Source organism: Accipiter gentilis, chromosome 28 (assembly GCF_929443795.1).
Source record: "Accipiter gentilis chromosome 28, bAccGen1.1, whole genome shotgun sequence".
Classification (NCBI taxonomy): domain Eukaryota; kingdom Metazoa; phylum Chordata; class Aves; order Accipitriformes; family Accipitridae; genus Astur; species Astur gentilis.
Genome location: NC_064907.1, coordinates 18,783,414 through 18,797,175, shown reverse-complemented (window position 1 = coordinate 18,797,175; position 13,762 = coordinate 18,783,414). Strand labels below are relative to the sequence as shown.

Here is a 13,762-nt window from a genome sequence, read left to right as displayed (position 1 = left end):
AACAATCTATCTTACCTGACTTACATGGGAAGGACAGCAAGTTAGAAGACAGTGCAACTTTTAACTTGATAGTTCCTCATATAGAAACTTAAAAATATTGTAGCTAAAGTTGGTTTTTGCCTTCCGTGAGACCTTGAGTGTCACCTTAGCCTGGATTTGTATGTAACCAGTGCTTTCTCAAATGGACTACTTGTTGTAAACTAGCAGTTATCCATGCTTAAGTGTTTACTTTATGAGAAGACTGAGTTTTAGATGTCCTTCCTTATGCAGAGGCAATTTGCACTATGGCAGAAAGCAAAAAAATTTTTGCTTTCAAGCATAAAGCTTAACTGCTAGAAAAACAAGTAAGTGTACCTTGTGCTGTGGGGATTGCTGCAATGTTTCTGATACACGCAGTTTGAGAACTTTCATGGGTTTTTTTTGACTTGTCATTCATCTGCAACACTTTTCAGCTTTTCTTTGTCCCCACCCTTCATATTTGCTTAATAAAGTAATTTGGAGTCAGAAGTCATTAACCACAATTTACATAGGTATGTGCACTATTTAAAATGCTCCACATTAGAGATTATCATCACCCAGCACAAGCGGCTAAACTGTGTCTTAATAAGGAAGTGCTAAAGCACTTCTAGAGGAAAAAAACCCACTGTCCTTGACTTCTTTGGTCTTTAAAGTACTCATGATTTCAGTCTAATAATCGCTGTGGCACAACAGTGATAATACAAATACAGCATAAGTGCTGTAGAGCACACTGAGAACAGAATTGGAAAAAATATTTCTTCAGTTTCTCACCTCCATTACAATTCTTTGGATTAGGAATGCTGTCTAAAAAGCCCAAGAGACTCAATAGGTTGTGATATGCCTTTCCAACACTTCTGATAAAAGAGAGGTCTTGATTCCTGGGATGGGAGTCCACAAACGCAGGTTTTCCTGACAAGTCCTTGACTTCCAGGTAGGTACTTAACAGCCCTGGCAGGCATTAAGGTTTCTCTCCCCAGAAGAGAAGTAAGTGCACTTACTTTGAAGGTTAAACCATGACAGTCTGAAAACTAAAGAGAGGTCACGTGATAAAATCCCAGCTTCACACTTTGCCTTTTTTTGAGAGCACAAAACTGGCACCTGCCTGACAAGCCCAGACCGAAGCACTCCCAGACCTTGGATCAGACTTGCATTCAGACTCTGCCTCTGCCAAAACCAGAGTATTTTGTTGGTTTCTGTTACACAGGCCCATAAAAGTATTTGTGGGCAAACAAAACCAGCTGTAATCTTTTTTTTTAACCTCCCAACTCCTTTAAGTAACTTAGGACCGTGGGCTAGAGTTTAAGAGAAGACACGGCACAGCTCACTAACCAGTGCAGTTACGTGCCCTTTCTGACGTACTTCGGCAGGTCAGCTTTGTAGCTATAGCAGAAACCTGTGGAGAAACATGGTTGTTGAGAGATGTTAAGGGTAGGCTGTCATTAGACCTAGCTTAAAATGGTGGGTTAGTAAGAGGTGCAATTATTGGGCTAAGCAGGCCCCCTTCTCTCTTTGAATGTCATCGTCCCTCAGGATGAACAAAATCTTCTATTTACCTTTAAATAACCTTAATTTTTGCTAGGCTCATCAGGGAAGAGAGGAGTCTTAAAACACTCTTACAGGAAAATCTCCCTTCTGATGTGCCTACGCCAAGGTAATGTTTCTCCCACTGAAAGAAACTATTTTCACAGCTTGATCAGTTTATCAGCTGAAGTTAGATGTTGGCTATTCTTGCCATGAGTAGGAGGAGCATTAGAGCAGGAAGAATTACTCTTTGCTAGAGCCACTAAATCCTCCTTAAATTATTTACTTATTACTTTTAAGCCATTAATCTCAAAAAGGTCATGGGAGCAGGAAGAGAGGATGTTTGAAGAACACTAAACACAATATATTCAATTGCACATAAAACAATGCATAGCAAGTCAAAATAGCTGCCAGGTGGATTAAAAAAAATAATTAGATTTCTGTAGTCAAAATTACTGAATTTAACTCCTGCATTCAAATAGCTATCAACTTCTTTATAAAACTGCAGTGCATAAACTCCCAGGAGTGAAGAACATGTATACATACACACACACGTACATACAAAAATCCAAAATAATAGCAGTGTCTGGGAGTCCTATTCACGAAAGACTCCCTTGTGACAAAGTCTGTTTACAATCCAATATACTTGTCCTTTTGATCAATTTAACACTACTTTGCATTATACAGAGCAAAGAATATCAAGGCACTTTAATTTAAACATTAAGGAGGAGGACTTTGAAAGGAGCATGCAAAATGCTCTGCGCACTTGTGCAATCATAGGCTCTTGTTCATGCACTGAAGGACTGTTTCCTTCATGCTTGATATACAGAGACTAACCTGAATTCCTCATCCATTTCAACTCCTGTAAGCCCCTCTCAACAAATTCAAACTCACCCAAGAACTTTTACTTAAAAATTATTAGTCACTGAAAAAAAGATTGTGTATTTTCCACAAGGCAACAGCAGTTGGCTAGGTTTGAATGTCAGATTTATAGGCTCTTAAAAGAAAGGCTGTTACTTTTATGGCTCTTAGAGAAAACAGCTGAATTTAATAGCGACACCAGGGGTGTTCCAATTATGTGCTTTACTTTTGCTGCATTACAGCAGTTTTAAGAACAAAATTGCAGCCTGTGAGATAGAATTAGATAAAGTTACCTGCTGTGAAAGGTTTAGTGTTGCGGTGGTTGTATATAAAAAGTGAGGTGACAAGTATACTTGCAAGACATTTTCAAACGGAGAAGAGGTGGAGTTATTCTGCAACCTCTCTCAGCAAGCAGGTAATGTGCTTGAACAACGTCCCGTATTCCCTTTTTATTTATTCAGTGCTTACAGATGCTTGTATTAGAAGAAAGTTGCATTAGAAGAGACTGCAAAGAGTGCTCTGTAAGGAGCAGGGATATTAGAACAGAAAACAGACTAAACTGAACACAGCTGTAAAATATCAACAGGGACTTTCATGGAACCTTTGAGGTCTAGACATTCCTAAAACGCTGAAAGGGTGTTCAAAAATCCTAATTTAGCTCATCACCCAAATTCTTCAGATGCTAAATCTCTTTATAATGAGTTAATCCACACTTTGAGAGGCTCAAAATCCAGCTGTGGCTCACACATAGACACAATGCCACTGGGGTGCAGAAGATCAGAATTAGAGATCCAGAAATGTAACATTTTCATAATTCTATAAGCTAAAAATGGAGCTGTGATGTCACTATGACCAGGAAGATGTTTTGTTCTCTCACAGGATGGAGAAGTCCAGGAAGATCTTTGTCAGTGTCCTCCTGTTTGTCATGTCTGTGGAAATCTGCTTGGCTCAACACTGGTCTTACGGCCTGCAACCAGGAGGAAAAAGGAACGCCGAAAACCTGGTAGAATCGTTTCAAAAGGTATGTTCTAGACTGTAAACCAACCCTGTTGTTTTAGCTAGGATCCCTTATCTGTAAAAGATGCAGGCAAAAAAGGGGTGACATAGGCTTTACTGTATATGCTTATCTCTCTTTCCTCTCAAACATACATACATATGTATACACACACACACATTTTTTAAAAGTAGTAATTGGAAAGTAAATGGCATTAGGGCAAGATGACATTTGACAGCCTTGCATAAAGAACAGTGCTGTCTATTGCAGACAGAGAGCTTTGGCAGCCTGCTTTAAAGGAGAGATGGAAGTTTTGAGTTCCAGGTTAAACGCAATTTCATCACCTCCCTAAATTTCAGCCAATACTCTGAGGAACTGTTTTATGACAACATTCATCCACTTCACTGAGAATGTGGCAATGGGCAGCTGTCATGTGATAACCAATTAGACAGTAAGCAACTAAATGACAAAGCAGACGAGGAAGGTTCTGTCCACCAGTGGTTTTCCCATCCTTTATAATACTTCATGTGTAGTCTCTCATAACAGCAGTTCTAGCATCCTGATTTTAAGTTTGCTGCAGCACAAGATAGCACCTGAGAAAGAGGTGAATTTAAGTTGTGCAGTGGAACAGTTTCATCTTCATCAGTAACTAGGGCAGCATTGCTTTAACAGAAAAATCTCCTTTCATGAAGACTGTTATCACTTCCCAATTCAGATTGCAAATGAAATGGAAAAACTAGGGGAAGTGCAGAAGACTGAATGCCCAGGCTCGTATCAGCATTCCAGGTTCAGTGATCTGAAGGAAGCCATGGTAAGTAACACGTTTTTGCTTTTATCACCATGGGAAAATTAAGGGACCAGTCCAGGCTGGGAAAGTACATGGAGGGAAGAGAAAAATACGTGGTGGAGGAGGCATGTAAATTCAGTTCACATGTGGCAATACTGGCTCTGCCCTTATTATCTGCATCATTCTCAGGTACCTCAGAGTTACAGTCCTAGGACAGGACTATATTATTCTTATGCTCCCGTTGTAGCAATGTCATTACTCACTAAATTAAAAAGAAAATAAAGTCAAACAGATTCTACCTTAATACAAATCTATGCAGCATTCACAGATGCTTAACTTCAAAGGCACACTTTGCCAGCTGAAGGATCAAGCCATATGGAAGCTGCTGCTCCCAATGTCCCTAGACTGGGAAATGTATTTTCCATTAGATGCTCTAAGGCAGTGACAGCACAGACTTCACATACAAACTAACTGCCATAGAAAGAATACTCCCAAGCAAAAATGTGCTCTTTAATTAATATAGCAACACCTTGATCAGACCAGATGGTCACCACTTTCTGGGAAGTGAGCTGTCCTAAAAGTTGAAACACTCAATCTGTACTTCATTTTTGAAGCCAAGACCAAAAGTTTCAAGTACGCACTCTAGCCTTTCACTGAGGAACCTGGCTTGAATAAAGGCTCATAAACTCAGTAACACAGGTCAGTCTGACTTCCTTTGGATCTTCATGCAGAAACTACCTAAAAATATTGTTTTAGGTCATCTTTAACCCTATTTGTACTGAACATAAAATGGAATCTGTGTCCATGACTCTGGCTTCCAACAGCACTACTTGCAGAATGAAGAGCCAGCAACAGTAACTTAATCTGCTTAGACCTTTTTATTTTTTTACTGCAAGAGACTGTGTCAGGCAGGAAAAGACCCCAGAATAATTATCAGGATATTTGAAATGAGTACTTGCTACTTCTTGCTTACTGAGGGAAACCTGGCCTTTTTTTGCAGAGCTGACCCCCCCCCCCCCCCCCGCCCCTTTCTTAGGTTTGCTCAGAAACTGCTGGTAATCTTGCACACAACTGTAAAAACTTCTACGCCTCTGCATCACACACTTGGTTTGCATGTCTTATTCCTGTAGCACAGTCTGAACTATGTGGCTTTCTTATTTCTAGCTGCCTAATGACATTGAAAACAAATCAAGCTTTTTACAGATGCAGCTTTTCCAATGTAACACATTCCTGGAGTTGCTACAGGAATATTATGCAATCAAAGGGGAGGTGTCTGGAAATGGTTCACCCCATGGAAAAACTTTTCAAATTATCTTCATCATTTCCTGGAGAAGCTGGTAGTGAGCACAAACAAAAATACACCTAGCTAAGACACATAAGGGAAAAAAAAAAAACCAGACAGCGCATCTATCCAAAACACCTCAGGCTTTCAACTCTGAGGTGAGAAGACAAATAAATATTCAAGTAGGAGACCAGATCCAGCAGGATGTGACACAGTAAGATGGTTTCCATTTGAACAGTACTAAGGTACACAGAGAATGGTAACAGGGCAACTGTGCTACTCCGTAATGACCCCGTAACACTTTTGCGAGCACTGCTTTCTTGTTTCTGGTCTTTTGGCCAACTGCTTAAGCTCACAGAGACACTCCTCATACTGACACTTTGTGCGAGTTCATGCTTCTTGTCCTAAACTACTGTCAAAGTGTAGTGTTCGACAGCTGTTGGGTTGTACTCCAAGAACTGCTGCAGTGGTGGACCCATTAACAGATGTAAAGTTGGTCATGCACTTTGGGATGAAAAGGGCCATTATAAGTGTCAGTTACATTATACTGTATGATCAGATCCATGAGCAGGTGGCAGAGAGATCATGTCGGGTCAGATTTATGTCATTCTAATCCTCCTTCCAATGGAGACCACAATATGAATATTTTAGCATCTGACCAGGCTTTAAAATTCCATCATCAAAGTTATTTCTTCTCTTTAAAAAAAGTACATGATGTGTGTTTACAGGAAAGTCTGATCGAAGGAGAAAGGAGAAACTAGACGAAAGAAGATTTAAACCTAGAAAGCCGAGTGGAACAATGGACCCAGAATAAAATTTCAAAGCTATGTTAAAATCAATTCCTCTTCAAATGGCCTTTGCTTAGATTGCATTATGTGAATAAATGCTCTGAAGTTGCATTTAAAGAGTAGAAGGTAATTGTTGTGTAGATTACTAGCTTATACGTAGAAGAGAACACATTCCAGTCCAGTGGCCGGGACTCAGCAGCATAGGGTCTGCTTTGTGTCCTGCAATGAAAACTTGGACGTGACAGCTTTTGTTTCACATGTGCAGACAACGCCTGGACAAAGGCAGTGTCTGATCTCACTAGTCTCTGGATAAAACAGTAATACAACTTTGTCAAAAAAACAAGAATAAACTTACTGTTGGAATGCAATTCCATTCGCACTTCAGTAGTCCATGTACGAAAGACTTTTATATGCTCTTCTTTTACTGGTTCACTCATAAAAACTACATTTATTTTAAAAAGGTATTTACAAACTTTACAACAGTTAATACATTTAAAAAAACACGAGAATTTATACACCTTGCTTTACACACTTAGTGAATCATATGTTATTTACCCGGCGAGATGCAGCCTCCCTTTCCAAAGCTTAGCTCCTACTCTTTCCTCAGTTTAAAAGCTGTATTTTTTGCTGATTCAATTGCAGACGACTAAAAGAAAGAGAGAAAGAAAAAAAAAAAAAAGAGAAGGTATTTGCAGTCTGCAGAGGTGGATTTTATAACAAAAGCATCACATCCAGGATCTCAAAACACTCACAAAAACTTGTTACACAACATCCATATTCTCCTGAATTTGAGACAAACATGGCCCAAGGTTTATCATGTCATTAAACCTTTATAATACCAACAATGAAAAACTACATCAATTATCACCATGCATATTGGGGGTGAATTTCAGAGTTGCTGAGGACTTACACCCCTGTTTAAAAAACTGCACACTACGCATGTGAAAAACAGGTTCAAAGTATGCAGTCATGCATGTCCAGGGATTTCAATGACAGCCTTAACTCAGAAGTCAGACCAATACAGCATAAACTGATGCTTTTCACCTTTTGTTAAGCTCCTCTATACTCCTTTGTGTACTGTACTCTCTATAGTGCCCAGCATACTGTCCTAAAGGTGCTTTAATGTTAATAGCAGCAGAATTAGATGAACCTCACATGCTTTTGAAAAGCCCCTCTCCTGCCATGCAATCAATAAAATCATATTATTTGTTTATTTCTTTCTGATGTAGTCCTAGGAAAAGCTTACCCTGGTCCACTAGATAATTTGGTCTGCAACAGTAAATATAAGATAGAGAAGTTTTTATTTAAAAGAAAAAAAATTAAAAGAAGGTAGCAGTAACGGGTCAGGAATGTTTTCACTATAAAAAAAGATTACAGTTAAATTACACACATCTTAAACCTATTATTTCCATTTACAATTATAAAAATAAATAAGGAGAAAAAATCTGAGCTATTATTACTACAAGTCTAACTCACTGTTAATCTCTGGAACATACACTGGGCTGCACAGTGCGAAGGTTATTAGATGCAGGTTCTTAAAAACCACTGCATATACTCTACAGTATTTTCTGCCACTGCAGATCACAGAGCTGTTCTCACTGGAATCGGTGTCCTTTCCTAATGCAGTAATCCACTGAAATGGAAAGCTGTCTGTTTCTCTCTTCCCCTGACATGGATTAGAGCCTGTAACATTTTTAAAGGAATTTATCACAGCATGACAAATTTTAATTAAAAGCTCCAGAAAACAAGTGTTGAGCATATTTCTCCAAAGAAAAAAAACCCTCTAAGACTTGAAATTTAACACTAGCTTTGAACAGCATGGCTATGAAATGGGATTAGATTTTGTCTTCTCTGCAGACTGGATATTTAACTTTGAGATTTGTTTTATTCAAAACTATGAATTGGGTAGAAATGCTGCTGTTTGCTTTCATTTCTGGTATGCAGAGATGACATCATTATGGACTGTTCTCCTACTGCCACTTTTAGCCCTTCAGTTTAAGAGACTTTAGATGACATTTCCAAAAGCATCTAATTAACATGGAAAGATGATTCTCATTTTGAAAACTAAGTAGTGAGACCTTAAATTGTTTCTGAAAATTAAATCTCAGAACTTAAGTCAGGTAGGTACCGTAGGAAAGAGCAGAACACTTAGAAAAATCAGGGGTCCGGTGGGATTTCTTGTAAGAGTGTGGGCACTTAATTCCACTTAATTAAAATCAGTCAGGCCCCATGCTTATTCGCACACTTAAATGCCCAACTGCGTTTAAAAATCTGACGCTCAGAAGACAATGCTCTTTTCTAAAACTGGCATGAAGCCCTAAGTCATTTAGGCACAGTACAGAAATTCCATCTTGTACCTCTAAGCAAACTATGCTGACTTATATCAGCTAAGAACATAACTCTTCGCATACCACAGTCAGTAATACATTTAAGAAAACTGAACGACTATTTGTGAGTTAAGTTTGCCAAAAGGCAAGAAGGAGAAGCAGGAACAGTTTACAGCACTTCAGACTCTGGAACAAAAATAACACGAAGAAAGGAAAAATCTCCCAACCTTAAACCCCTTTTGGCATAGAAAATTTGCCAATGAAAACACCCGAAATATCTCGGGAAGGGAAATCTCCTCACTCTGTACTCTTTAGGCATCAGCTGTTCCTTTCCTTCCAGTTAGGGTGATGCCTCAGCTACAACAGTCTCCAACTGGCCAGACAACAAAGGCAGCAAGAAGACAAAGCCTGAACTGTGTGGACAGTAATACCAAGATAAAGTTTAAGGAACCTGCCAGGTGAGACAGTGCAATTGCAAGGCAGAGCATACAGGAAGATATCTTCACTGCTTTTAAGGACCTGGCTCTATAGTAAAAGCCAAAGATCGAAGTACAAATGAAAGGCCTGTTTCAGCCACTGCTCAAATTGCACAAAGCACTGAAGCTTCCTAGACTTCTGCCAGCACTGGGATGGGTAACAGCTTCCACCCTGCTTGCTCTCCTGACTCTCTAGGTGACTTGGGCATCTTGCTAGCTCAGGTATTAGCACCTAGGATCAGCACACAGGAGAGACAGCAACTGTTCTTATTCCTAATGGCTGGCAGCTGTATGATCCAAGGAAGAAAAGGAGCGGAGAGGATAATTAACCGCTTACATGCTAAGTACTCTGTTCATAAACCTAGTCTATAAAACTGCAAAAAAAAGCAGTCAGAACCAAGCCCCCTCAAGTTAAAGAACATTATGTAAAGGGTCATTGAAGATCAGCTGAAAAATTCTTCCCAAGGTCAGACTTCCTCCTGTGAGTTTTTTTTTGCATGGACTAGTTCCCTCCTCCAGAAAAATACACCTGCTGAATGTACAAGGTACATCTACGAGTTGAAGTTATTAAAGCAGACCAAACAGGTTTGGAAAGAATAGTCAGAAAAGTCACTTGGAACCAAAATACCCAAACCTGATAGCTAGCTTATTTACCCACAACAGACAAACCATTAGCTGCCATTCCTGCAAAGTCTCCTTTGCTTCTGCTGACTTAGCAAAGGAGCTAAAAGCAAACCTGCTCTGAAAAGGAAATGCACCAAAGAATGAGGTAACAGTCAGATGTAGAATGGGGAAAGACACCGAATTAACAATAGGTGGTATTAATATGTACTTTTCTACAATTCAGACCACATCCTGCTGTTCCGCCTAAAGCAAAATTCTCACCAAAGACAAAAAGTTCTTCAAGTGAAAAGTTTCAGAGGGTCCTTTAGTTCATGTGTGCAGTGGAAGGAAGACAGTGGTTACAAGAAGAGGAAGAAGTGGACAAAAAATGAAGGACAAGAAAACCCTGTGGTTTTCAAGTCAAGCAGCATCTATGTCCAAGAGCATAATATGGAGCTGACAAGTCCTACAATGCACCAGAGAGAGGGGGTGAACCATGGTCAAGTTGTCCAGAAAGGTTTCAAAGATTTCCCCTGAGAAGGCAACAGCCCAGAAGGCAGCTGCGTGTGCGCTACAGCAAACATGACTGTGGATGTATGTGACATGACTGCAGTGCAACTTCCAAAATGTTTCCAACCTGTTTTGTGATGGGAATCCAATATGACCCTTTGATGAAAGCAATCTGTTTTACAGAGCCATGCAGGCAGCAAAGCAAATGCAGCTTCTGCAGGTTTCTTTAATTGGAGTCACACTGAAGCCAAAGGAATGTATAAGAACAAAAGAAAGGACTACTTCTGTCTGAACAAAAAACCCCTAGGGTTTCACTGGGTTTGTTCTCCCTGAAAAACATTTTGCTGAGAAAAGCTTTCCTTAGGTTTAATGAACTTCAATTTATCAGTAAGGTAATGAAATCCATTTAAGTCATGTGAGAAGAGTAACAGTGCAGTGTCCTGCAAAAAAACCCCAACCCAACATTATTCCTATTTACTACTGTGAGCAACAGCCTCAGCAGGGTTTTTAGTGGGTCTCCCCAACTCCTACCAGATATATCAGAAGTTAAATGACACTTACAGTTAACAAGCAAAATTATTTCATTAGAGCCCATCACAGAATCTTCATCAATACCGATGATAAATAAACAGGCCGCAAGCTGTAACCAAACAGCCAAAGTTTTGTATAGGTTCAGAAATAAACGGGTCCCTCTTTATGATGAGTTTTAACAAACTCTGAACTTTCCAAAAAGTTTGAATCTAAACTTTGCAGGCAAACTCCCACGTTTCCTGAGTTCCACAGTGAAAGGGAACAAGAAGTGGATTTTTTTTCCCCTCCCTAGAAAACATCAGTGAAAAATAACAGCCATGACAAAATGTATGTTTATAAATAGGCCAGTCACAGGCACAACAGCATGGCAAAATACTCTGCCTGAACATGACAAGAAAGTAATTTTTACAAATCAAGAAAACCCCAAACTTCACTGGCTCTTCTGCTGCTGGGAAATGTGGCACCAACAGGAAGCTACAACTTTGGGGGGGATATATAAAGAAAGTTTCAATTATGTAGCTTGACAAAAACCCCTGAAGTTCTTCACAATGCATTAGTTCTGAAACAGGCAGTTTAGGAATGTCCTGCTCCAGACAGCAAAAAAAAGAGCTGCTGTAACTATCTTTGGAGTTGTCTAGGTCTTCTAGAAGTAGCACACAGTAGAGATACACTGCAAGAGAATTTTAAACTGAATTGTCTTCTGGCTTAAGTGCTGCACAAACTCCCTGTAAGCCTACTGCAGAAGAGCAAGTCCCTACCCCAGGGCTACAGCCCTTCCAACAGAGCTCAGACACAAGGAGCCCTGAAAGGTGCAAAATGGATCTGCCAACATTAGGAGTATTAATCACAAATGGTGATGTCTTGGTTTTTACCAGCAAGATTTCAGTGGTGGCTCAGGCACAGAGGAATGCTGTGTCTAAGGCCCATCTGGTCCATAAATAACAATGATATTTGTGTTTAATTTTCAGTCACTATGCAACTCTGAGGACAGGCTATTCTAACAGTGTGCAACAGCTTTTTTCTACATGGATCATGTGAATTTAAAAACATTAAAACCTAAGATCATGTAATTTTTTTCTCTATACAAATAGAAAGTCTGATGCTGACATCCAGACAGAGCAGGGAATAAATAACTAAAATAAAACTTAAACAGATTATCCCATCCTCCAAGGAAAGAAAATCTGCAGAGAGCTGGAGTAACCCAAGCAACAGGAAACTAGGTGTCAAGTCTTTCACATGCATCCCAGATCTAAATGGCTCCTTAAGGTGTAGTGGCTATTAAAAACCTAGATCAAGGGAGGCTATAAAACAAAGTGCAAGTACTGCCACAAATGGGTGCAGGAAAAAAAAAAGAGGATGAGAATTATTTATATTTGTGTGAATTTGCCCAGCCAAAGTAAAGGTTACAGTTACTATCGGGTGTTAGTTCCTGAGGTCAGGATGTGTAACCAGTTTTGCACACTCCACCCTCTCAAAGTTGCCAGTACCAGTACAGTGCTGGCATCAATGCAGCTTCTACTCACATGCTCACAAGAGAGATCCAACTTTTTACACCCTATTAAAAAGCACAAAGATGAAATATTGTACCAAGTCTCAGATGCAAGCACAAACCAAGCAGGTAACTTAATTCAGGGAGGAATATCAACTGCTCTGTAGTGTTAAAACCAGAATCAACAGTGAAATTATGACAAAGCACTGGTGAACCTAAACTCTCCATTGGGAGTGAGCAACTGCCACTACGCGAGCAGAGATGGTGTAAGGCAGAACGTCTGCACTTCATCTTAAATACATACAATGACTAGCAGAAAAAAAGACTTCTTATTTGCTAACACTGCTCACTCAGGTCTCTGCCTGCAATCAAGAATCTTAGGAGACTGCACATCATACACCAGCACCTGACATCTCAGGAGCCGACACTTCACAACTTAGGAATGGCTTCGATCTGTTTCACTTCATGCAAATCAGGGCTTGGCTATGCTACAGGGACAGAAGGAGGGATCGGTGCATAAATACAGCTGTAAAGCTGTAATGAACTTACGTGAAAATACTGTAGGACACATCTCATACCGGTGTGGCTTACATTGCTTCGAACACTGGTGCAAATCACTACTGTGAAAGATTTACACTAGGAATGAGCTGCTGAAATTGCATCAGTGAAAAAACTTGGGACAGACAAGAATTCCAGGAGAGTGATGACTCCTGCTAAGTAATTAGTGTCTCAGTACTTGCAAGGTAAACCAGAGGTTAGGGAATACAGTCAGAATAACAGTTCCTTTTGGTATTTCCCAAAGAAAACTCCAAGGGGAGTGAACAGAACGGCAGGTGAGATCACTAGTCTTTAGGGTCAGAGAGCCTCAGCATGTCAGTAAAAAGAAAGCAGCCATTTCACTCTAGGTGCTTGCTGTTACACCAGCAAGTGATGATCCTCACTGCAATCCTTGATCTGAAGAGACAACGCTGGATTTTCTGGTTTTTGGGGGTGGGGGGGGAGGTTTGGCTTCACGTCTGCTGGGTAGTGGTGGAGCAACCTGGGAAGATAAAACAAAAACACACAGAAAAATAAACCATTACAAGCAAGTTAAGACATTTTGCTTTACCAAAGAAGAAATCTGAAAGGTCCTGTAGTACTTGATGTTTCTTTTGGGACCAAATCTTTGAATTCAGCCTCTCAGTGCCACACGCAATCGATGAGAGGGGCAACCAAGGACAGATCACCGGAACATAACAGAAGCAGAAAGGTTTTAGTTGCTAGAATACACTTTAGCTGCAGAAATACTTTAGTTGCTTCTGACCCGAAGCCTGACTTTGAGTTGGAGCCATTTGCCCCTCTGTCCCACATTTTGTTTATCAGTAAAATGGCAATAAATTAATTTCCCTCAGGGTTTCAAAATTCAACTATTTTTATCTTGCTGGATTGATGAGTTGCACCAAATAGGGGCCAAAATTATGTAAAATCCTTCCAAATCAGAATTGTGAAACTAATGGCATCAAATTGCAGCAAGCAAAGAGTTCTACTAAAGCAAGCCACAGCCTTCCAGCCCAGCACAGAGGCTTGTACGGTGTT

The 13,762-nt window shown here is 40.0% G+C and overlaps 2 protein-coding genes across 4 annotated transcripts in view; one reads left to right on the top strand and one right to left on the bottom strand.

Annotated features, from left to right (window-relative positions):
• DOCK5 (dedicator of cytokinesis 5) overlaps positions 1-13,762 on the bottom strand; it is a 331,080-nt gene that overhangs the window by 234,572 nt on the left and 82,746 nt on the right. The window contains exons 52-53 of one of the 3 annotated variants that reach the window (XM_049831223.1): positions 12,737-13,226; positions 9,416-10,807 (exon numbers count right to left, since the gene is read on the bottom strand). In XM_049831223.1, coding sequence (XP_049687180.1) covers positions 13,125-13,226 — 102 coding nt within the window. In that variant the 3' untranslated portion in view covers positions 9,416-10,807; positions 12,737-13,124. Of the gene's footprint in view, positions 1-3,304; positions 3,368-6,652; positions 6,898-9,415; positions 10,808-12,736; positions 13,227-13,762 lie in introns of those variants that run through there. The other 2 variants (XM_049831226.1, XM_049831224.1) reach the window with 2 other exon arrangements.
• Positions 3,147-6,224, top strand: GNRH1 (gonadotropin releasing hormone 1). Its single transcript, XM_049831250.1, has 3 exons — positions 3,147-3,421; positions 4,110-4,205; positions 6,192-6,224. The coding sequence occupies exons 1-3, from the start codon at positions 3,281-3,283 to the stop codon at positions 6,222-6,224; spliced, it is 270 nt and encodes an 89-aa protein (XP_049687207.1). The 5' UTR covers positions 3,147-3,280.

Excerpts from the sequence above, each read along its gene's own strand:
- GNRH1 (XM_049831250.1), top strand. The coding sequence starts at position 3,281 with ATGGAGAAGTCCAGGAAGATCTTTGTCAGTGTCCTCCTGTTTGTCATG. Across the intron at positions 3,422-4,109 it reads TGGTAGAATCGTTTCAAAAG|ATTGCAAATGAAATGGAAAA; the intron begins GTATGTTCTAGA and ends TTCCCAATTCAG. Across the intron at positions 4,206-6,191 it reads GTGATCTGAAGGAAGCCATG|GAAAGTCTGATCGAAGGAGA; the intron begins GTAAGTAACACG and ends GTGTGTTTACAG.